This window comes from Corvus kubaryi, unplaced genomic scaffold, assembly GCF_017639235.1.
Source record: "Corvus kubaryi isolate FWS band 111438036 unplaced genomic scaffold, C.kubaryi_AGA036_p1.0 37270, whole genome shotgun sequence".
Taxonomy (NCBI): domain Eukaryota; kingdom Metazoa; phylum Chordata; class Aves; order Passeriformes; family Corvidae; genus Corvus; species Corvus kubaryi.
The window spans coordinates 1,553,588-1,578,292 of record NW_024581083.1 but is presented as its reverse complement, the minus strand read 5'-3'; the positions used below and the strand labels follow the sequence as shown (position 1 = coordinate 1,578,292).

Sequence of the window (24,705 nt, the reverse complement as noted above, 5' to 3'; positions counted from 1 at the left end):
ACAACAAATTCCACTGACCATGGTGGAGCTAAACTTCTACTGAGTTGGGACTGAGACCAAAATGTGGTTTTACCTTGCTCTTAGTTATTATTGAAACGTTGTGTATTTTTTTCCCCAAAGTGTCATAAAAAGCAACAGTTTAAATAGTAAAAAATCTGTGGTTGAAAATGGCTTAGAATTGAAATACAAAAACATATTGGAATGATGGAATGATGCACTCTAGTCATTCCAAGTTGCAGCAATGCAGAGAGGAGGAAAAAAAATTTAGAACCAGGAATGATGATAAAATGAAATGCGAGAAGGGAGAAGTAAATCAAGGTTTGTAAAGTACTAGGGAATAGTAGAGAGCAAACGTGCAAGCTCTCTATCCCTCTGGTGATCTGTGCTTTCATAAACAAAAGAAAAAAATCCCCTTGAAAATAAGATAATTTGCCAGTTCATTTCTACTCTAAGAAGCTATTTAAGTACAAATATTTTGATATTTGCTCAGTCAACTTATACAGCCAATGTGCTCGCCCTCTTTTATTTCTGTAGCCGTCTATTTTTTAAAGGTTGTGATCAGAGTTAATTCTATTCCTTGTTTTGTGATTTGAATTAGTGTCTGAGATTTCCCTTCCAGTTGGTCTAAATATAACACGCTTCATTTCTGGCAAGTCCACAGTGAAATGCAAATTGCTGTGAGCTCCAGCACGCCACTATTGTTGGGTGTTTGTCACCAGAATTAGCAGCACACACTCTTCCCATAAAGGCTTTTTGTCAGCTTGCCAGTCGGGTGTTTAACTCCTCCCAAGTGTTTCTGTGCAGACACTTCTAGGAACAAAAGAGGGTCATGCCTGCCTGATTCCCTGGCCCTGGGGATGGAAACTGGGAGTCCACCCATCCTGCACACCGGGGTAGCACAGCAGTCCTTACAGGGAAACCCAAATACAGGGATGTGGGGTGGGATGTGGGGTGGCGGGGGGGACGACGTGTTGCTTTTTACAAGCAAAATTCCGAGGCAATTTTAGTGACTCAAGGGTGGAAATACACACAGAATTTTCTACCCTTATAGGGTGAAAAAAAAGTCCAAAATTGGAATAGCCACAGGTCCCAAGTAATAAAAAATAAAAAATAAAACTAAAAAAAAGTACATTTCTAGAAAAAATGGAGAGGAAGACCGAAACAGGAGTTATTAGAGAGTTGCCTTCTGAAGCTACCTAGTGAACTCTTCACCCTCTCCTACAAAATCTGGAGCAGATGGCCTGCACAGAAATAGATGGACAAGGCTCTTGTCATCTGCTGCTGTATTTTCACCGTAGCGCCTGACAATTTTTTCTTCCATGAAGCCCTTTGCAAATGAAGGACTAAAGACTGCACACAACACGTTCTGCTCAGTGCACTCCACCTTGCAGATGGTACCACAGGAGCACCACGGGCTCTCTTAGGGTGTGTTTGCAGGTGGGCTCCAGCTTGGGCACAAAACAGAGCAGGAAGGCCAGTGCTGCATTAACTAAGCCTGTGCTTTACCAGAATGAGGGACTAATCCAACTTCTATTTACTTTTTACATAAATGCATGTTATAGAACGGCAGACATAGCCTGAAAAACACAATGCAGTTACACAAGTAAAATAACAGAAAACACATTGTTTGTATTAATACTTCACTCTTTCACCTCATCTTAGCCTATACATGACAAGTCAAATACAGCAGAGGATTAAAAATCTCAAGAAACTCTAGGTTCTGCCAGAAGGGGTGTTGGCAATTTGAGGGTGATGAAGGCTTAATTAGAAACCATATAATGGGAAAGTGCTCTAGAGGCGCCATCTTTGAAATAAAGTCAAAACCAGTACTCTTCCCTAATGTTGTCATTTTTTCCTCCAAAAAGTGAAAAAGTGTAAAATGTACAGCCACATTTTATTTCAGAGAAGATTACCTGGGTTACCTAGAACACGACCTTTGGAAAATTGTGTTTTTATGGTCTATCCCTGTACGATGGAGTGCTGTCATACACTATAACCATCTGTGCTAGTGCAAAGCAACATCTGGGATTTCATTTTTTTGAGGGTATTACCAGATTATACTATAAAATAATTTTACAATACATTTGAGAAATCTGTACAAGGCACACAGTGCTAAAAGGCTAAATTTTGATAATTTAAACTACTACGCCCCCTCCCATTTAAGGTTTCTTACAACTCAACAAAATTTTTCTCGATTCTCCTGTGGTACTTCATATTCAGATCTATTTAAGAGACTCACCAAGTGGAATTCACAAAACTGATAAAATGAATTGGCCATGTTCAAACTCCCAGTGGCTTTTGTTCCTCCTTTGTTCCCCGTGTGGTCATGCCATGTCGCCTGCTGCCAGCTGAGTGCACATCTCCCCCCTCCTGACACACAGCAATGCTCTGTCTGCCTCTCCGAGCTTTATTTTAGAGGCTTTGACAACAACATCAAAGGACAGAACAATTTCCTTTCTCTTCTCTAATATATCATCAGAGATTGGAAAGTATGAGGGCCCAGTGGATTCAGATCCACTTTTTCTTGTAATAACATGATGCTAGGCAGGATAAAGTCCTCCGTCTTCCCACTTCTTTTAAACGACTTTGCAGCAATGAGAGCAAAAAGTAAACATATCAGAGAAAAAAAAACCATAACAAAACAAACACGGGGAAACCATGCAGGTAAAGATGAAAAACTATCCCGGGGTGAAGAATAAGCACTTAGATTCCTATGCTAATCCATCTCAAAGTTCACTGAGGTGCAAATCTTTTCATCACTTCCTCCTGTGGCGCCTGTATTGCTCACACCCAGGATAGCAAAACACAAAGGATAAAAAACTCTGCTTAACAGGGACTTAGCAGAGCCAGCTCACACTCAGGAGTGATGAAGCCATTCATCTTGAAGAGTGATTCCCCCTTCAGAGTTGGGGAGACAGACGTATTAATTTGGGCCTTAACTATCTTCCTTTCATTGAGGGAAAGAAAGAATTTGTTATTTGGGTCTCTAATGGAGCAGTTTGCTAGCAATTTTCCCATTTCAAACACTGTCTCAGCTGCTAATGTGCAGTGTTTTGTCAAGCTTACCTACCCATAACATAGACAAATCACTACCTTGGAGAAAAAGAGAGGGAGTGAAGCATCAGTACTGATAATTCTCAGCCGTCAGATGAATAGAGCCTACAAATGAGACAGCCATGCTCTATTAACAGTGCCACGAGCTCCTGCCTGAGCCGTGTCACAAACGTCCCCCTGCACGGGGCAGGCAGGGACTCTCCTGCTGGCACACAGAGAGCGAGTGGATGAGCCAGATTGCTCCCTGGGTCGGGGGCTCTGCTGGGCTGGCACTGCTCAGGCTGCCAGGAACCAAACCCCCAAGAAGCAAAGCCACCTCCAAGAGAGCGAATGTGTGAGCAGAGCAGAGCAGAACAGCACAAACCTGTGGCACACTCATGCCTGGCAGGACACACTCAGCCTGTGTGTAGGGTGGTGGGAAGGGCAAAACCCTTGTTTTCCTCCTGCCCTATAAGCAGGGAACTGGTTAAGGACTATGTGGGGGAAAGAAGGAGCATTTGCATCCCCCACGGTGACAAAACCTGGGGCTGGGGAGAACTGTTTGTATTAGGAAGGAGGAAATTTCTAGGGCACATAACAATCAATCCAGGGACTGAGAACAACTGGATTATAAAAACCTACTTGGACCATTATTTTATTTTATGTATTTCTCATCATATTTTACATATTATTTTATCTCATTTTTTGCATTATTTTACATTTTATTGTACATTCATCTCACATTTTGGGCTCTGATATCTTATCATGCATTTTGGCCTCAGGTATATTTTCAGTTTTCAAAGTGAATAAATCATACTTAAAATCTGGTCTTCTCACTACAGATATGAGCTAAAGCTGATCCCTGCCCTGACACCTTTCTTGCCTCTTCATCTGAAACACAAGCTTTATTCCTACCACGCACAACAGGTTTGGGTAGCTGCACCAAGGTATTTACCCAAAGCCAGCCCCGGATAGGAGGTGCCCTGGCTGGGGAAGGGAGGAATGCTGCCCTGCAGTCACACAGTCAGGGCCTGCAGCTCATTCAGCAGCGAAACACTCAACAGCCACAGTGCAAGGCCAAACCCTGCAGTCCTGCTGCTTCAGAAAGTGCTCATGGACCTATATCCCAGAAAACAGCTTTTTGTGTCTCTCACTCCTCAGTCCTCAGGTAGAAAACAAAGTGCTTTGGGATGGCAGGACACTGAGGACTGTAGAAGTCTGTGCTTACTGCTGGTTTTAACAGTGACAGCCTTCAACCTCCACCCCAGCCACACTACCACCACTATAAAAGCCCTGAACACATATGGTCCTCCAAGACTTTCATACTGCTGCCTTTCATCACAGCACCTGAATGACTTCCAAATAAAATTAGTAATAGGCATTATAAGTCCCTCTTATGGAGTCAGCCTAAGGAAATGGAGAGCTGAGAGCCAGTAAACCATCCACCTGTATTGATATAAGGTGATAACTGGAGTTTCCCTTCGTGTTCCCTTTGGTGCTTATTTTCAGGGTCTAGCAGTCGAGCTCCTGCTGTAGTTCTATAGACAGGCCTGCTTCTTAACAACTCACCTGAGGGCAGATCTTCAAGAGACAAAATCCTATCAACAATGAAGGGACTTGTCAACATAAATCTACCTAGGAAGATACACAGATAATTCTGCTCACCAAAAGACATCTTTCAGAATGAAAACAGATGTTTCGATATGCTCCCTGATACCATGGTGTTATTCTAAAAGCAGCGCTAGTGACATTGGATCTTCTGACACACCACAGTGAATTTAGTTTCAGCTGACACAACTGCAGCTGAGCAGTTGCTCAAGTATCAGCTGGTAACCACTGAATTTGCGGTGGCAGTCACATTAGGAATCCATCACCTCTGTTGTAGCGCGTTAATTTTGCATTAAATACAGTACAGACAAACAGGAAACACCAGAGAAATCCGCAGACTGATATTTCACAAAACATCCTTTGACAAAACACCAATGTCTCTCTAACCACGTAAACACAGAACGCAGCATTGTGCTGCCAAACCTCAAAGTTTCTCCATCTACCACTGTGATACTCCGCATTTGTGGTGGGAATTTTTGGCCCTTCTCATCACCTCTCACTGTTCCTGCCACTCTCATCCATATATTTTCCTTATTTTATCTTTGGAGGGCGGTGCAGCCCCCCCTGAGCTCTGAGCTCCCTCCCACTGCAATTCCATGACTGCAGGGACTGCTGCTGCGTTGTGCCCAGATGTAAAAGCGGAGTCTCCAGGTGAGCTCCACTGAGCCATTACCTGTGAGGATGTTAAAGGTTAATTAGAAGCTCTTTTGGGGGTAGAATACAAAATAATGCCTCCCTGCTCTTTTTATAGACTAGACAGGTAATTTCCCATCTCAGCAGACTTTGCTGGGTCATGTGGACTTGGGATCAGGATTTGCAGGAAGAATTTTACCACTATGCAGGCCTGTGGCTGTGAACACAAATGCAGGAAACAGAGCCCTTAAGTTGAAGAGATTTGGCAATTTCCAGGTCCCTGCTGGTAATTCCATACCCTGTTCAATCAGCACACGAGTTCATGAGTGTCGGTGTTTCTGAGATGCTGTGGTGCAGTGAAGAGCAGAGACATGGATCCCACTCCTGGATTTTTGTGACACCCAAGGAGTTCAGAAGGCTCCAGAGACCATCCCACAGGGTGCTGCATAGAGGATGAAGTTCTGGTACTCACTTCCACAGCACAGCATCTGCTCAGAGCTTCACTCAACCCTAAACCGCTGATGAGCACTCTTCACTGTTTGTTTTTTTTTAATTGTTTTTTAGGGGGGTGTTTTGGGATTGCAGGTTTTTGTTGTTGGTTTTGGTTTTTTTTCCTGAAGCTTGAAGTCTTATTAGGGAGACAAGATAGTTTCTCTAGTAGCTGTGTGAAAGCAATCATTCACCAATGGTTCAATCTGATAAATATAAACCTGTAGGAATAGTTTTTAACAAGCCAGACAGAGAATATTTGCCTCACTGAGGAGCTCTGTGAGGTCGCAGAAAGACTGACCCCTAAATACATCACATTGCTATTTAATTATTGTTCAAGAAGGTCACTCCTGACCACCCTCTATCGGCTTCCAATTACTTCAAGAAACTTCCAGCCCTGATCACTTCCCACATTTTCTCACAATGAGGATTTCAAGTTGATTTGCATTACATTTGTCAAGTTGTAAAACAAAACTACTCTTTTAGAGTTAGTGAAAATGGAAGTAAACTGACAGAAAAGATAAGAAGATCTTTTTAATCTCTAATCTAATTCATTGTTGAGAGCTCTGTACATTCTGTAACATCTGTTTTTTCTGCACATTTCCAAATACTGACAAGAAAAAAGCAGAACACCAGAAATTAGCAGGAAAACTAAGTGGCTTTCTGGTAGTTGAAGCTCTGCCACCTGAAATATTTTCTCAACAGATTGTGTCATTTGACAATAGACATTCCTCAAATCCTTTCTTCTTTTCACAATCATTTTAAGCAAAATAAACAGAACACGTGTTAGCCAAAAGACAATTAGTATTTCATCCAGTAAAAAATCTGATTAGTATATTTTATGTCAAAGTTGTGATTTTATGCTATTTTATTTTCTGTGATTGTTTTTCCCCTTCACAATCAGCTTTAAGAATGCATATACTGATTATACATTGCAATGTCTTCACTTTGCTTGGCAACACAGAAACTTTGCAGTGAAGTTTGTATTAGATAAAAGATACATGCCTTTTTGGTTATACCGTTCATTTTTATCAATAATTATTAATTTATGTTTATACTGGACTAAGTGATGTCTCTGGGAAAAAGAGACTACAGACACACACACACACGCGTAAACCCCCCAAAAACCTAAACCCAAACCAAAAAACCAAAACAACCTCAAACCTTTTAAGTTTACTCCTACACAGCTTGCCAGAGTAAATTAATCTGTACATAAGTTTTTTTTAAAAGAAATCTCCCAATTATAAAAAGTAGTGCAAAGGGTAAAAATTGATGCGGCCAAAATGAAAATTACCATGTGTATGAAAACTAGATTTATCAAAACAAACCCATCTTCTTGTTCTTGTGGATGACATTAGTTACACAACCTCAGAAATAAAAGTAAAGATGTAAGAAATAAATCTGCCTTGATCTTGCAGAAGAAACTCCCTGCTGTTACTGCTTGTTTCTAAAACTGTGAAATGCAGCTTTCTATTTTCCTAAATTTGTCTCAGCACAGAAGACACCTTCATTCTTATAATTTTCCATATATTTATATTTTCTCTGCTAACTATCAATCTAAAATATTTTATTTATTATTTCTTTATTATTGTTGTGTCTTGAACTCAACAGAAAATTTTCTACGTATTTTTGGCCTGGCAAATTAAACTACTGTGGAATGTAAGAGTGAATGACACAGTTTGCCTAGTGAGATCCAGAAAACAGTTAGTCAGGTTAGACATGAGAAGCTGTCCAGAGCCAATTACAGCACTGAATGAAAATCATATTATATGATTCAACTACAGGAGCCAATCTGATTCCCCAGCCAGAGGACTTGCCACCAGAGGCAATTATGGAGCACTTACTGCAGTGTTCAAAAATACTCTGCTGGCTTCAGCTGCAGCATTTACTGGAAGCCAGGGAACATTATTATCATTTTCTTTCAGGAGGAAGAACAGTGTTAAAAGAAAAACTGTCATTCCTTTATCCATGAAGCTTACAGTTTCTACACACTTAATATTCTTGATAAGAGAACAACCTCTGGCCTTTATGAAACTGAGAACTTCAAATTGTTAATAAACACGAAAATGCTGTTGTGTAGTTAATTTATAATTTATGTAACGAAAAATTATTCTTATTATAATGAATAGTTACCAGTGCTCAATCCTTCTATAACAGCTTTTCTGACTTTATTTTAATTGGAGGAAAATTCATTTGGAATGTACCAGTAACTCAAACACCCAGAAATTTTCATCACCTTCTTCAAATCACAAAAGCTTCCTAAAGATTCCCAGCTGAAGTCCTTGCTGTCCTGAAATACACATTCCTAGAGGTATTGAAGAACAGAGAAGGCAATTTCTTCCCGAGACAATCCTTGAAACAAAAAACACAGCAAACTTGTCTACCTACAGGTCTGCAACACCGCCCAGCACAGTGGTACCCTCATGACTTTAAATTTGTCAGGAAACCATTCATTAAAGGTAGAACAAACAGAACATTACATTACAAAGTGATCATCTTGCAGAAAATTAGGTTTGTCTTCATTTTGCCAGAACCATGAGAAAACCAACATTACATTTTTCCTGTGCTCGAACTCTAGAATTTTTCCTGAGAGTTGGAGTTATGCACCAAGACCATTCACTACTCATACCTACAAAAATATCAGCTATTCAGCTACCAACAGTGAGAATGGTAAACTAAACCCATGCAGAGCAAGTGAGTAAAACTGACCTTAAGCCAAGCCTAGATGCTGGCGGAAAGGCTGCCATCCCAGTTTGCTCCGCTCAGCTGTCAGACAAAGCTGTGGGTATTATCTCAGCAGACATGGGTGCCTAAGCTGCACTTACCCTTGAGGGAATGGCAGCCTCTTTACTGTCTGGAGCAATTGCATCAGCATTTAAAGAAATGGCCCTCGTTTCTGATGCAGGTACATCCTACCCAGCTTTACTCTTGGCTCATTCAATTATATTTCTCTTCATCTCACCAGACAGAGAGTATGGGACAGGTTAAATAACAGTGGTGAAGCAAACTTGATGTGAAAAGATCTCAGATCTGTTTCAAGATTTAAGGATATGTTTTACATTCTGGAGTTTGATTTATAAGTCTGCAGAGGACTGAGACTTGGCTTTTCAGAGTAATCAGCTCTGCACAGCACAAAGTGTTCAAAGCACAGCGCCTGTTGACTTTTGCTGCAGCTGTGAGTCCTCAACACTTCTGAATGTCTCAGCTGACTCAGCCAGAACTCGAGATTACATCACTAGTGACCACCCATGAAAAGTTTGCGCAAGTCACTTGCCCAGAATCAATTAATAAAACCACTGGCAAGAAGAGACACAACCCAATTCTCTCAACAGCATTCATGAGATTATCTTCCCCACAGTCCCCATCTTACAATTTTCCTGTTTCTGCAACAAGTGAACAGACCCTATATACCCAGGCTCCCTCCCTACACATCCCTGATGCATCCCTAGACAACAAGAAATGAATCCAAGCTTTCAACAACAGCATGAGACTGTGCTGTTGTTAAAGTGAAAACCACAACAAATATATACAAAAGCTTTGAATGACGACTGCAGCTACAAACATTAACTTCGGCATTTTCTAATTTTTTTTTTTTTACTTTAGAAAAAATAATATGTTTAATTTAGTGGATGCAAACCCAAAAGCTAAAATAATTAATTCCATCACAAGGAAACTCAAGTGTAACAGAAGTATGAGTCCCAGACCCCTGTAGTGCTCTCTAACTGGAATTGCAGCAGTGAAAACAGGAGCTCCCTGTGTAGGTTAATAGTCAATCTGTGCCTAGATAGTCCCTAATGCGCAGGGACAGACACACAAATTGTTCTTGTGTTTCCCAAGTACGTGCTAAGGAAGCAGGAAGGCTTTCCAAGATACCTGTGCTTCCTGGTGGGAAGGGACTCCTTGGCTCCACCTTTACCCTCGGTCCTGCCCCCACAGCCTGCCCAGCCCCAGTGTCCCAGCCCTCTTGCCACATCCCTGCAGCCCACCCTGCACAGCTGGTGTCCCAGGCTCACTGCCACCAATCTCAGGCCTTATCAGCAAATATTCCTGACTTTCTCAGACTCTTTCTCAGCACTTTGCTCACCCTGTCTCAATTTCCTTTGTTCCCAATTCTTATCCTCATGTTTGGTTTTCTCATTTGAGTTCAGCCTTCTTTTCCCATCAGTTTCTGTACTGGGCCCAGCTAGTTTACATTCTCTCAAGCATCTGTCCCAACCACAATCCAGCCTCCAGCTTTAGCAAATAATTAATTCCTTCTTTTAAGCAATCTGAAGATCCTTCAGTGAAGCAGCACCCAGTGCCAGTGGTTGCTGCTCCAGCATCTGCCTCCAGGCATAAGCACTCTCTGGCAGCAGGAGGGGGGCTGTGTCCTGCCTTTGGGGGGCTGTGCCCTGCTTTCACTCAGGAAAGTCTTGCACCAACTGTTATCAAACACAAAGGCAGAAGTGGTAGTCCCTGCACTACTGTTTTAAGGTGTACAAAATTCTCAGGCAAGAGCTGCCCAGAATTCATATCCTAAAATACAGCCTTGCTTGCAGTGATAAATAAAAAATGAGTACATCAGTTTGAGATAAACAAACAGCATGAAAACTTCATTCTAAAGAAGGGGCTGAGGAAGAGTGTTGTGAGGTGGGAATAGATTAATAGGGACTTACTGATGCCTGTCCATGACTGGGAGGCATCAAACAAACATGGCAGGCAGGGCGTTGAAGCAAATACAGTTTGAAACACTACAGCCAGGGCTGGCAGTGCCCTTACCCCAGTGCCCACATCCACACATGCAGGAAAGCTGTCCTCTCCCTGGCATGAATCAGCCAGTCACTGATGACTGAGAAAGCATCTACCCAGCCCATGTCCTGAGCCAAGAGCAGCCCAATCCCTGTGCTGAGTGAAAGCCGCTGTCGCGGCACACGTGTTTGTCACAACACCCTCCCAGGCTCCCAGAAGCTGGCAGTAGGTCTCTTCTATCCCCTGGCTTTGCTGGGCCTATGGGCTGAGCTGTCATTCAGTTTGGCAGGTGCTGGCTGCAAGGTTGTGGTCAAGTCTCAGCAGAAAAGAAATTCTTTGGAGACTTTGTCTCCTCTTAGTCTGTTGGTCATCCCTCCTTCCCTACATCTCTCCAACATCAAGCCCGTTCTGCACTCACATGCTGTTCCCTATTTACCTTGCATGCATCTTCTCTTACCCGTTCTAAATAACTGCAACCTCTCCTTTTACTGTAGATGCTGATCCAGTGTAGTGGAATGACTGTTTTGTTCATTTACCAGCAAACCACCACATAATATTAATTTCGGTATTTCTTTTCAGTAAATGCCTCCAGGTGCTTAATGACTTTTGTTTTCACCCACAAAACTTTTCTGTGCTTATTCTCATGTGTTTCTCTATGACACAAACTGCTCATTTCTCCTCTGAAAAGCAAAACAGAACCACTTTGTAAGCAGAGAATCTTTTATAACACTCAGCACACAGTTTGTATTCCTCAGCTTCAATTTCTCATAACTCATTTTTCCTCAGTCAATTTGGCTGCTGCTGTCAGCTCCCAACTGAACAAGAAGCTTTATAAAAAATGAATTGCATTCTCTACATTCTTTCTACCTATTTTATGAAATTATTAAAAAGCAAGTCTAGGATACAGATTTCTAGCTTTCCTAAATTGCTTATTTAATAGCAAACATTCTTGCAATGAAGTCCTTCACCTCGAGGAGTAATAGAGTAACACAACAGACTTCTAAGTCATATGTGGCAGAGGGAAAATTAGCATCATATGATGCTTGTTTTATGTCCCACGACAAGTGAGTTACCTGTTTTGTGATGGGTTTTTATCAACAAAAGAGTTTTAGGACTTGTTGGCAGCTTTGTCAGAGAAGGTTCTGCCTACCCATGCTAATGAAGAAAGGTAGGAAGGTTGAATAAAAGATCTTTAATTAATACTGAAACAGAGTGAAATGTAGGCCACCTTTAATAACTGTGTTAGAGCAACAGCTGCGTGTTTCATTTTTGTAGAAACCCTTGTCAGTCAAGGGTTCTTACCAGAACAATTTGGCTTACAAGAAAATACAGAGTTAGGAGGAAATACAAGAACTAGTTGAATTCCACGTCCCTTGGGGTTGGTATTGGGACCAGAGCTGTTTAACATCTTTGCTGTCGACACGGACAGCGGGATTGAGTGCACCCTCAGCAGGTTTCCCAACACCACCAAGTTGGCAAACTGGGTGTTGTGGTCGGCACGCTGGAGGGAAGGGCTGCCATCCAGGGGACCCTGACAGGCTGGAGAGGTGGGTCCTGAAAACCTCATGGAGTTCAGCACAGCCAAGTGCAAGGTCCTGCAGCTGGGCCAGGGCAATCCCAAGCACAAACCCAGGCTGGGCAGAGCATTGACTGGGAGCAGTCCTGAAGAAGGAAGACTTTGGAGAATTGGCTAACAAGGAGCTCAACATGACCTGGCAGTGTGTGTTTGCAGCTCAGAAAGCCACTGTGTCCTGGGCTGCACCAAAAGCAGTGGGACCAGTAGGGTGAAGGAGGTGATTCCATCCCTCTGGTCCACTCTTGTGGGACCCTGCTGGGAGTGCCATGTCCAGCTCTGGGGCCCAGGGCATAAGAAGGACATGGACCTGCTGGAGTGAGTCCAAAGGAGGCACAGAGACAATAAGAGGCTGAAACACCTCTGCTATGGAGAAAGGCTCCGAGAGCTGGGGCTGTTCAGCCTGGAGAAGAGAAGGCTCTGGGAAAACCTTAAAGTCCCTTCCAGTGCCTAAAGGGGCTCCAGGAGAGCTGGAGAGGGACTTTGGACAAGGGCATGGAGTGACAGGACAAGTGGGAATGGCTTGAAAGTGACAGAGGGTAGGTTTACATGGGCTTTTGGGAAGAAATTCCTCCCTGTGAAGGTGGGAAGGCCTTGGCATAGGTTGCCCAGAGAAGCTGTGGCTGCCTCTCCCCTAGAAGTGTCGAAGGACAGGCTGGATGGGATTTGGAGCACCCTGCTCTAGTGGAAGATGTCCCTGTCCATGGTAGATGTGATGCCTTGGAATGGCTACCTGAAAACAGAAGCTGGACAAGATTAAGAGAATAAAAGTAGGTATTTATTGAGTGCCTTCAATAGGAACACCTTGGGCAGTCAGAAGCTCCCAAGGGGCTCCACCCAAGATGGACGCTGGGTCACGGGTTTTTCACACTTTTGTAAGTTTGGTCCATTTGCATATCAGGGTTAATTCTCCAGTGATAATTCCAGGTAATTATGCCATTACCCCAAGTTTGCTCCCCCTGTCCAGAGGCTCAGTTTACCTATTTCAGGGCCTGGGACAACAAGGTGTCCTTGAGTTCAGGCCCAGAGAGGGTTTGTTATGTCTAACCAAAATGTGAGAACAGTAGCTGACAGGCTATATGAAGTGTCAGAGTTACATACTAGGCAGTACAGGATCTGAAAAATATAAAAGCTAAAACCTAAGGCATCAAATGGTCTTTAGTATTGCTTCCAGTCCAAACATTCAATGATCTTATGAATTTATGCTTTATCATAGTAAATTTTGCTGTGTACCAGTATTTGTACAGCAAAAAGAAGCTGGATGAGTCCAGTGACCATACAAATATTTGAATTTATGTTGTGTAGGCTGCAAAAGCTGGCTGGATGTCAGAAAACGCTGTATGACAAGAACCTAAATAGGAAAAGAATTGATCTGCATTCCCTGTGGACTAACCACAAGCAAAATGGTTTAATGTAACAGTATTTCAGGACCACAGTAATATGAAGTCATGGACACAGAAATAGGTGGTTACAATTCCTAAAGGTAGTAAAGGCAAACAAGTCTGTAAAACCAGCATCTGATTTCACAACACAAGTCACAAAACTGTTAAAGAATTGGAAATAACAATGTGGAAGGCAAGAAACAGAAGGTAAAATCAGCAGGGACAACGAGCTCTGATGTTCTGATTCATTATAAATGCATCCTGCCAAGGTAAAAAGATGTCCCTCCATCTCATGGGGAAATCACTGACTAGAAATAAAAGAGGATTGTGTATTTTCATTTACTGAGTACAGAACTGCAATTCCATTTGTGAAATGTAAACACAATCTGAACTTAAGGCACCAGGAACTTTATCTTGCTTTCAGGTAGGGCAGTACCAAACTATCTTAATTTACATTTAAAAATTGTTTGAGCCCTTAGAGCACAAGAACAAATCAAAGAGGACAACTACAATACACCTGATAACTACCTAGAACAGTTTTTAAAACACCTGCCTTTCTTCCACGCAGGGGGCCATGATGGAATAAAAAATGGAGAGACATGGAAAAGATTTGTGCATTAGACCGGCACTTACATTTCCCAAATGTCCTCTGGGAGGTTGGCTGGGATCTCTGTTAAGCCCCTTCCCCGACAATCCACGACATTGTTGCTGCAGGTGCAGGCAGAAGGGCAAGTGACGGAACTGGCGCTGCACGACAGGGGCTCGGACTGGGAACCTGAGACACAAGGAACACATTAAATGGTTTTAAAAAATGATTGGCAGAGATTATAACAACAGAATACATCAGGCTCTGAGTTTTGCAGATCCTCTTACTATATACAGTAATAATTTATTTGCAAGTGAATATAATATTCTACAAATCAACTGCAAAGAAAACATGTAAAAGATTACTGTGTTCTTATTCCTCTTCAGTCTCCACTCTATCAATCTCCTTCCCTCATGAACACTTCCCTGGCCTCCTTCATGATCACCCATATCAATTCATTCGAAGATCTTTAAATTAAGCTTTAGGCTCAAGTAGTATTTCCAAAAGTTATCTTTGCCTAGAAGTTTCCACTACACAAACACTTTTTGAGTACTTTTACACATTGAGAGACTGTCAGCAGCGATGACTTATGTTTTTGAAATGAGGTAAACTGTTATGGCGTGAAGACTGGGAATATAAAACTAGTTTTTTCAAGATTAGACAATGCAGTTAATGGAAACATAAAAAGAATTTAGAAAAACGTGAGTTCAAACCTTCAAACCCTTGCTTAATCTAGACACAAAGAAACAAAGCTACTCACAGAGCAAAGGTGTAGCATGAGGACATTGCTCTACACAAATTCTAGTCAATTCATTAGATTCAGGCTCAATTATGTGTCATTACATTTTTTTGAAACTGTAGCAATTATGTCAATTTTACTTAAATGGTTATGATTCCTACATTTCAAGTTTTGATATATGCATACATTTAGCCATAGGTAAAATGGGTTTGCTATGCTAATTGAGGTTATCAAGATGTAGCAGTTATTGGTTTATTTATAGTGAGTCGTATTTCCAAAGTACATGAAACACAAGAAGCCTCGAGTATCTTCATGTGTGAAGGCTTGTGCAGGTAAGAAGTGAAAATCGTAAAAGATTGGCCACCCAAAAGGTGGAAAAATAAAAACATCGTAGTTGTCAAAATACAAATACATACAAAAACTTGGAAAAACCATACACAAAGCTGTACATTCTTGGGTTTGTCTTGGAAAAGACCATGACAGATACTTTCATGAATTCTAACTACAGGTGACCAAAAAAAAAAAAAAAAAGCATCAACTTGCAATCCAGTGTACATTGGGACAATTAAAAATGTGATAAAAATGCAACATTCCTTTAAATTTCCTCTCTTGATTAATGCCTCCACACCCGCTCGGCTTGGCCCTTAACTCTACACAGCTGTGTGAGCTTATATAGAAAGCTACACGTCCCTGCTTTCACAGCCTTGTAAAAAGCATAGAAAAGTCAATATTGGAGAGACTTCTGTGGCATCTCTAAGTGTCATTATTTTCAAAGGCAGATATAGTTTCAAAGGACATCAGCTGAAAACTTCTGCAGGTGACTTTACACTTGCAGAGGGAGCCCTCCTGGAAAGCAAAACACAATTCCTGTGAAATCATTCCTTCTGTGAGAAAGGTGTTGCATTCTGATGAGAATTATTTTCAATTTGTCTGAGTTTCCTTAAGTTCAAGCACACTGTCATTTAAATATTATTTTGTAACCAGGGCTGACAGAACTGCCTTATATTAAAATACAATGTCTAGTTTCAGGATAAGATCACCATTTCAACTGTGGGCAAAACATTGCCAAATTCAAATACTGGATTTGAAATATTTTTATTGGGTCATCACCTAACTTTTTGTCAGGACACCAGAAGAAAACTGTGGGTTTCACAGCTCTGTGTTTTAAACATAGCTTTCATTGATGTTAATCAGAGCTGTGAGTTGGCAGACCAGACCTCAGAGCTCCAATCCAGGCATCCAGAAATTAGATTTTAAGAGGTAGTGACTGTCTGGAAATGAAAGGATCTCTTAGGAAATTTGTGGCATGGGCAGGAGTCAAATACATTCTTTATGTGAGTGGGCAGCTGCTTTCATCATGAGATGATCCTAATGATCCTTTCTCTTTGCTAAAATACCCTGTCTCATTTACAGTCCACTTTCCAACCACCTTGACAGCTGCAGGTAAGGAGTTTTCCATCAACAGTCTTTCATCTCAAGACAGAGAAGAATCATCTGGGCTAAAAACTACTGTAAAAAGAATTCAACAATGTAATTAAAATCTAAATCCATATGCACATGGTCCAAGGAAACAAATTCATATTTATCAGGCAACCTGAACTTTGACTTGTTCCAGTTTCAAGATATTATTATTGTCTTAACACAGTCTGAACACGTGACCATGCATTTCATACAGTAGTTAAGTGGTAGCTATTTGAACTAAACAAGAAAAAACAACTTCACTAATTAAACATGTACATGTATAACAGGCAGGACAAGCAGCTCTCTTGGGTTTGCTTTCTGGCCATAGAAATGCAGGGCACACGTGCCACCATTGTCAGTTAATAGAATTCCTGCATAATTGACAGACATGCTGCACAGCAGCACTGCCAGCTTTGTCTTTCACAGAGTCTAAGGTTTCTGTAAGATTTTAACTGTGACTAGTTCCAAAAGTAGTTTATATTGCCTCAAAATGCACACAGTCCTCTGTTGTGTTTGTGTGACAACAAGGGGTTTGTTCTTGGACCTGATCACTAAGTTTTACCTTTTCTCTTTGTCTGCCTACCTTGTGGTACAATGGCCATAAGCAAAATGAAGGACAAGCAAGTGCAAACGAGCTATTGCAAGCTTTTAGGGATAGGAAGAAATTATCAAATTAGGAAGAAAATTCAGAAAAATTTCTTCTCTGGGAGGTAAGAAGTTGGCAACAAGGCCAAATCTTCCATACAACCGTTTTCATCCCCACGTCTGATGTGCTTTCTGAAGAGGCTTTGTAGCAGGGGAAAAATGCATTTTGCACAGTTATAGCACCACAACATATCACTGGGGGTTGGAGAAGCAGTAATACACTCCCTTTTTGTTAGGGCACAGCATGAAAAAAGCTGATGTGTTGCCAGTTGGAGCTCTAAGAGTCATTGCTGACACCACTGTATCTAAATCAACAGCAGAAGGTTCAGTGGAGCTCAGCTCAGCACCTCCCCAGTTTGTGTGACACAGCACTGCAGAGTGCTGTGAAAGACAGGGCATGCAAGGGGGGATTGGATAAAGCAGTCTGAAAAGAGAGAAAAAACAGAAACAAATCTTTGTGGAACAAAAAGCGGGCAGCAGCAGTAGAATCAGAGAATCAATAAGGCTGGAAAAGACCTCTAAGACCACTGAGTCCAGCCATAAACCCAGCACTTCCAGCACTAAACCACATCCCCAACCACCACGAGCACACTTCTTTCTTCTTCATGAGCAAAAGGAGATCTAGACTGTAGATTTCTGAGAACTTTAATGATGAAAAGACTTTGTGTATAAATTGCTATTATTATAGTGAAATGCTTTTGCTTATGTGTTTCCTTGGCAAAGAACAAAATACTGTATTGCACATGCACACTCAACAGGCATCTAGCACATATTCCATCAGCTCTCACACAAACAATCATCTGTTAAGGTAAATGTTTCTTGAATAACATTAGAAACAGAATTTCAAATCTGATTTGGATTTAAGGGCCTCACTTCAATGAGGATCTATTGTTAGCAGATCTATAGAATTAAAGCACAAAAAAATCCAAGGGAATTTAATTAGTTTAATGTTTGTATTGTTGTGGAGAGCTGTTAAAGACTGGTCAAGAAAACAAGTCTAAGTAGGCTATGGAATATAAAGTTATTAAAATTTGGGTATGACTTTCATAGGTTTGCAGAGTATAGGCATACAGATGATCAAGGGCCCTGACGCAACACAGCCTCTAAAGAAGGATATTTGAAACACAAAAATGAATTTTCCTTTTGCTGACAATAGTTCTTCAAAAGAAAAGACATGGGAAAGGCAAAAATATTTCAAGATTTCTCTTTGTGTCCTTCACAAGTGCAGTAAACTCCTTACGGCGTGGATGCAGCAAAAGGAAATGACCACGGACAAATCAGCTGCATTTATATTACTCCCCTTCTGAAGTTGTTCTCACAATCTGTCATTTCACCATTTCAGATCTTTTATAATACACAGCAGCCCTAGTTCATCATGTTAATTATATTTTTCTCTGTGATAAAAATCATCAACTCAGTCATACATTTTGCTGAAAGAAAAACGCTAACAAAATGTGGAAGCCACGATAGGAGCATGATTAACAAAAATTACTATGCATTTTTTGCCTGATGCAGTGGAACAACAGTGTCAATAATTATTGTAGTTAATATTTGGCACCACTTTAATTTACAGTCTTAGACTATGTGTTAGAAGAAAAGAGGAAAAAGAGGGGAGACTCAGGACCCAGAAGTTTACAAAGAAATCAAATGCTTTTTTCAAATAAGTCTCTCATTGGCTCTCTTTTAAAAGCAGCAAACAGACTAATATTACAATTAGAATAGAATTATTATGGTGTATAAATGAACAGTTTAAATGTCCCAGGCATCTAAAATAAATTCTGCAATTACTAAATAAACTAAATAATCTCATTTGCACTGACACCCAATTACAGCACACTAAGCAGTGTGTTTTATTACCTCCTCACCTATCCAATCACCTCTGCAGCAGCTCCTTTCCACCAGCAAAACGTTAGTTATTTGTAAAACATGTTAATGGGTTTTAAGATAAATCTGACAGGACTTACTGGTTAAAAACCTGTGCTGACTTTACATCATTTAAAGTATATCAGACATGAAATTATTGATCAATAAACAAAACACTACAAGTATTGCAGATCCATAGATATAGTATGACCTTTTGGGGTGTAATTAAACAATTAAACAAGTTCTGACAATGCTGGAATATCTGAAATCAATTACTACTCCATGAGCCATAGTTTGCACTAGATTCCCAGTGCTATATGAGCTAATTTATTCTAAGTTATGATATGAACTAATTTATTCTAAAACACCTAAAGCAGATGTGTTGCTCCTGACTGATGTCTGCATCCCAGTTTAAAGGGACATTTGAGCACAGAGTCCCACAGAGAGATATGGGCAAGGGAACCACAACTGACCAAATGCAAAGTTACCATTTCTTATTGAGGGCAAATATTCCAGTAATGGACAAAATTTTACGAATTTGTTGATCCTACACAAATGTGCAGCAAATGGTTTGAGCAAATATTTCCATCTATGGTTGTTCAACAGCTATTTGCTGAGAAGAGCTTTAAGATTTCTGATTAGTAACTTAAGCCCCTAATTGATGTTAATACCATTGAGTTCATGGTATGCAAAAACTTGCCAGTCATGAATATTCATTATTTGATTCAAGTTCTCTTTTCTGCTTTGCTGAACGTTCCCAAACAGTAAATTTATCTATTAAAAATTCATGGCACATAAGCACAACAGTTCTGTAGGCAAAAGTCAACACTAATCAGTTTACAAATAAATATCAAGGAATAAAACTGGAAATACCCATCTACACCAAAAGGAAGGTCTGGCTTAATGAATGAAGCCTACTTTATTCTACAAAATCCTACTGAGCATGTTTCAAAACCTATCAGTAAAACAACATCACTGAAAATCAGACCTTACTGCACACTGTCTTATCCTAAAAGCACTAATATTGCAATTATTGAATTAACAATAATAGCACCACAATTATATGGAATACTACTAAGAAAAATGAACAAAGTAGAACAAAGAAGCAGCCTCAACCATAACAACCGAGGTTGAATGGGTGAATTTGTTCTTTGGAAGGATTAATAAAACAGAAACTGTGAGACAACTGAAGTCTACAAAACTATGATAAAGTGTTTTTCTCTCAGGGAAATTTATTCCACCTAAGCCTTCCAAAGGAGGCCAGATTATCTCTTATGCCCTGTGCCCACTCTGAGCCTTTCTTTCAAGGTCCTTCTCCAGCCCTGTCAACACAGGCATGTTCACCTTAAAGCAGGTAGAACTTAACTTTCCAACTACTGCACCAGAAGGAAGGCTGCTAGTGTGCATTTGGTTCTCTGGGTTTGGACACTGCCTGCTCTTCCAAGGACTAAAAAAATTCTAATAGAGAGTCTTAAAAGATGGAGTGCTTCTGCAGCTCAAATGGTGTCCATGCACAGTCATCTCATTAATGCCAATTCCACAATTTGTATCAGCACTCTTGAAGGTGCATGTGAAGTGACATTTAAAAATAGGTCCAGAAATAATACAGCGAACTTATAAATATATTCAAGCATAAAAATGAAGAGGAACATAAATTATTTAAGTGGAAAGATGCCACCTGTACAAGGTTAAAAGATAGATAATGGCCGTGATCAATTGTAAGCCTGTGAAGGGATCGTAGTTCTAAACAGGTGATCCACCATGGACTGTTCCATGAAGTTTGATAAAGTTATGGAAGGAATAGAAAGAGTTTAAGATTACTCAGTCCTTGGGCTTTGATTTACTGCTATTTGAAAAAAGGAGTTTTAAATACTACATGATTTTGTCTGCGTGCACGTTTTTCTTCGCTTCTGCCCTTATCTGCATCCTGCTGCACCAAGCACGGGGCTGTCCCTGCCTCAGCACAAAAGCTGCTCTCTTCAGGAGGAGGAGGAGGAGGATGGGATTCCCTCCAGTCAGAAGCATTACAGATTGACAGAGCTATTCAGAAATGGCAGGCACAGTGGGACATGTCTCCTCATAATGACATCCAAGGGCTCCAGTCTGGTCATGAGCTTCCCCATGGACAGATCTGGAGTGAGGAAATGCTTTTTTCCAGGTCACTGGGCAAGAACTGAAGAGTGAGGCACCATCCTCTTCCCTGGGCCGCCTTGGGATTCCATGGGGCAGATTCCTTGGCATTTGGAACATGCTAAGGAAGGCAGGGAAAATAAAGACCTTTCCTGGGACAGCCTGGGATAGCTGCCTCTTGTCTTTTGCAAGAGGCCCCTGGTATATTCAAGCTCTTTAAGGTGTCTGGAAATTATAGAATAAAATTCTTACAGATCTTTGGAGCTAAACATGTTTGTCTGCCATTCCAAAGGGTAAATTCAATGAGCCAGGAGATCCCTTCAGTTTCGCTGTGGGGTGTTGGTGCCCAGCTCTGCCAGGGAAGCTGCTGTGAGAAGAGGCCAGGGCAGTGCTGGCTGCTTCCATTGGGCTCCACAGCTGAGCCTGCCCATGCATCTCCTGGTGCCTCTGTCAGAGTGCACCTGAGAAAGGGCAGAGAGGTGCCAAGCAGCAGGGAGCCAGGAAAACGCTGTGAGAAACAGCCCTGGGAGCAGCAAAGTCAGAGAATGAGACGGGGAAAGAGGTGCTGGAGCAGATCCTGGTTTCACCCCAGTGCTGTGAGGAGGGGGAGTGTGAGCAGCCAACCCACCACAGGTGTAATGCCACTATATAAAATCACTGATGTCATTATCAATAAAGCAGAAATTCACGCAAACCTGGTGTTGACTTATATGCAACTTTGCAATTGTCCCCTATTAATTTCTGGAATTCTGCAGTTATTTTATAAGCAGTTCTGTGCTTACTTTCATTACTCTTACTAACTGTGTATTCATAAATGAGTTGCCAATCACATACATGTATTAAACAGAAAAAGTCTACAGATTCCATGCAAAGGCTTGTCCACATTCTCAAAGTCAACCCTGTTCCTCTGTATGTACCACAACTGCTCTCTGTGAAACAGCTCCAAGCACAGCTGTGGTACTGCCATGAAGCATTTTTTTTCTCTACCAAAATACTAGCAACACAAGTAGTAACAAAACAAACCACTAGCTTTGGACATTAACATAAAAACTAATCATGTTATTATTTTTAGAGCAACAGTTCAAAAGCTCAATGGCTGAATAATTATACCCTAACCTGCCATCATTAAATAAGCATTAAAGTGCTGTACATACTGCTCTGGGGAAAAGAGAGTTCCAGAAAAAAAGGCTAATTATACTGAAAGGTAAGACATCATTTTCAGTAATAAAACTAAATTTACTGTAATTAAAAGCCAATTTTCAGCTTTGGTCTTTAAGGAAATATTAAGTGCTGTAATAAATACATATTTATCCTTCAGATTCACAAGGTGGTCCCCCGAATGAAAAACACCATATGTGGCATCTTACATACTAAGCAAGTCAAGAAGTAAATTCCTACAGTATGAAACATCATCACTGCTAGCACAAGAGTAAATTTAGATTTGTAATAAGAAACTTAATGGGAACTGAAAACAAACAAACTGATAAATAGTGATTAGTATCTCTCCAAATCTCCTATACAATTTCATTTGAGGAGCAGCTAACAAACGCACAGTATTGAAATGTTTCTTCAGACTAAATGTAAATGTTAGTTTGTGGTAGCAAACCGTAACAGGACATAAAAATTCCATTCAGCGTTTCACAAAAATTCCCCAAGATCAAATTTAAACTGCAATTTTTACCAAAAGGCTTTATAAGTCATACACACTTTAAAGCCTGCCTAGATTCCATTTTAAGAGCACTTACTGGGTCTGTGGATGGTCACAAAAAGCAAGAACAGTGAGAAAAGAGTTGCCCCATCTAAGGTGACTCACAGGTCACTGTTTTGGAAAGGGGTCACAGTTAGATGAAGTGGTTAAGCTCCCTTCTAAAAGCAATGAAGCAGCTGTACAATGAGGATGTCCCACAAGGCACAAAATGACCATTCACACACACAGGAAAAGGTCTCCTCCTGCTCCCAGTTTGCTTATCCAGCTCTTTAAAAACGAGGGCTATTAGCAGCTCATCTGCATGAACGGGGGATGGACTGCAGGGGGAGGAACCCTCCTCAGGAGCCGCTGCCCGGTACCAGCCAAACCTGCAGCATCAGCAAACACTCCTTGCCCCTCTTTGAGCTTCCAGGAGCCCCAGTCCCCCGTCCCACTGCTGTATCCTCCTGTCCCACTGCTGCCTGTGCACACACACGGCCGCAGGGTGCTTTAAACAGGAGCAGACGGGGGGAGTTCCCCTCCCCACGCACTTTTCCTTTGGCATCTCCTGAATGCTTTCATTAAGATGCTAAGCCTGAAGAGTGCTGTTTTATTAGCTACTCATTGTTGGTTGTCTCCTCAGCAACGTGCTATGAAGTTATTAGGAGCAATGACAATCTCCTGAGTTCCGTGGTGTGGCCAGAGTAACAGCTATGTTTGAAGACTGTTTGACCTCACCCAAACAAATAAATCTGCTTCCTTATTAGGGCTTCCAGTCTGCATGAAGCAGCAGGAACCTAACTTATTTTTCCACTTTATTATACCTCAGCTGCAGTCTCACCACACTAGATCTTCAACCAAGATTTGGATCAATCCAGTGTTTTCTCAAAATCAGTATCAGTTTACTTAGCTAGAAAACACTTGGCTATGGTAATAATTTCTCTCTAGTTAATTTCAGACTGAATTTTAACTTATATAGTCCAAATTATGCATCTTGATTTTCTTCACATTCTTTGCGACTCTCAGAATGGGAACTAAGGGTCAAGAATGAAAGAACATGGTTTCTAATATAAAAAGAGAACATTGTGTGGATCCACCTGCCCTCTCTACAATGCATGTTTCATTATTAAAGAAAGCTATCTTGGAAAAGTAGTACAAATCACACATTTTAGACTTAGACATTTCATCAACTCTTAGAAATATCAGTCTCTGGTCTAGCCTAAGAAGTCTTACTCAATCTTCATACTCCAGTGCAAATGATGTCCACTGTAGAACACATCAAACTACTGGCCAAATCTAGAATAAATCTGGACAGCAGCTGCAGTATGCTACAGATCACGGTACGAGACACAATGCTCCTGTTTAGATGCACAGGTATCCTCTCATGTATATACTTAGGAAAACCAGAATGATTCATCACTGCAAAAAAAATCCAAACGGGGTCAGGGGGTTCTGCACAGAGAGCCCTGAAAAGACCAAGGTGCTGCTGATGGCATAACTTCATGAACCCAGTGCTTTGTTTGCAAAGCTTCATAGCCGTGCTGTTGCAAGTGAGAAAAGATATTAGAACTTGACATAACTGATCAATATGTAAATTAATTTCAACTTCAATAAGTAAGGAGAGGGTAGAAGAAAAAATCAAAGAGCCATAATAAAACTTATATGAGAGGAAAATGAAATAAAATTACTATCATAAGGAGGTCAGAGGAGGACAAGAGACAGACAAATAGGCAGAGAGAGGGAGAGAATGTGTTTGAGAGAGACAGACAGAAAAGGAGAATCCAGTCCAACAGTGAAACATCTGAGCATAAGAAGGAAGCTGGGTGTGATCCAGGCAAAGACTGGAAGGCTCTAAGAGGTACTGAGCATAAGCCAGCACCCCCAGATGCTTCTCTGCTACCTAAGGGAATATAAAAATAAACATCTCCCAAAGACCAGGATACAGGTAGTATTTCAACTGACACTGTCTTTGGTTAGTGCACTGTTTTCTCATCACAGCAGCTTGGCAGTGAATGGCAAAGCTGTGGTGGAGAGAGGAGAAATACATCCTGCTACCTATGTGAATTATACCCCCTATCCATGTGAAATACACCCCTTATCTGTGTGAAATACACCCCTTATCCATGTGAAATACACCCCTTATCCATG

At 41.1% G+C, this 24,705-nt stretch overlaps 1 protein-coding gene across 3 annotated transcripts in view; it reads right to left on the bottom strand.

Moving 5' to 3' along the window:
• Positions 1-24,705, bottom strand: part of SLIT3 (slit guidance ligand 3) — a 468,178-nt gene that overhangs the window by 152,678 nt on the left and 290,795 nt on the right. For all 3 annotated transcript variants that reach the window (XM_042025380.1, XM_042025382.1, XM_042025381.1), the window contains one exon: positions 14,080-14,221. In XM_042025380.1, coding sequence (XP_041881314.1) covers positions 14,080-14,221 — 142 coding nt within the window. The remainder of the gene's footprint in view (positions 1-14,079; positions 14,222-24,705) is intronic.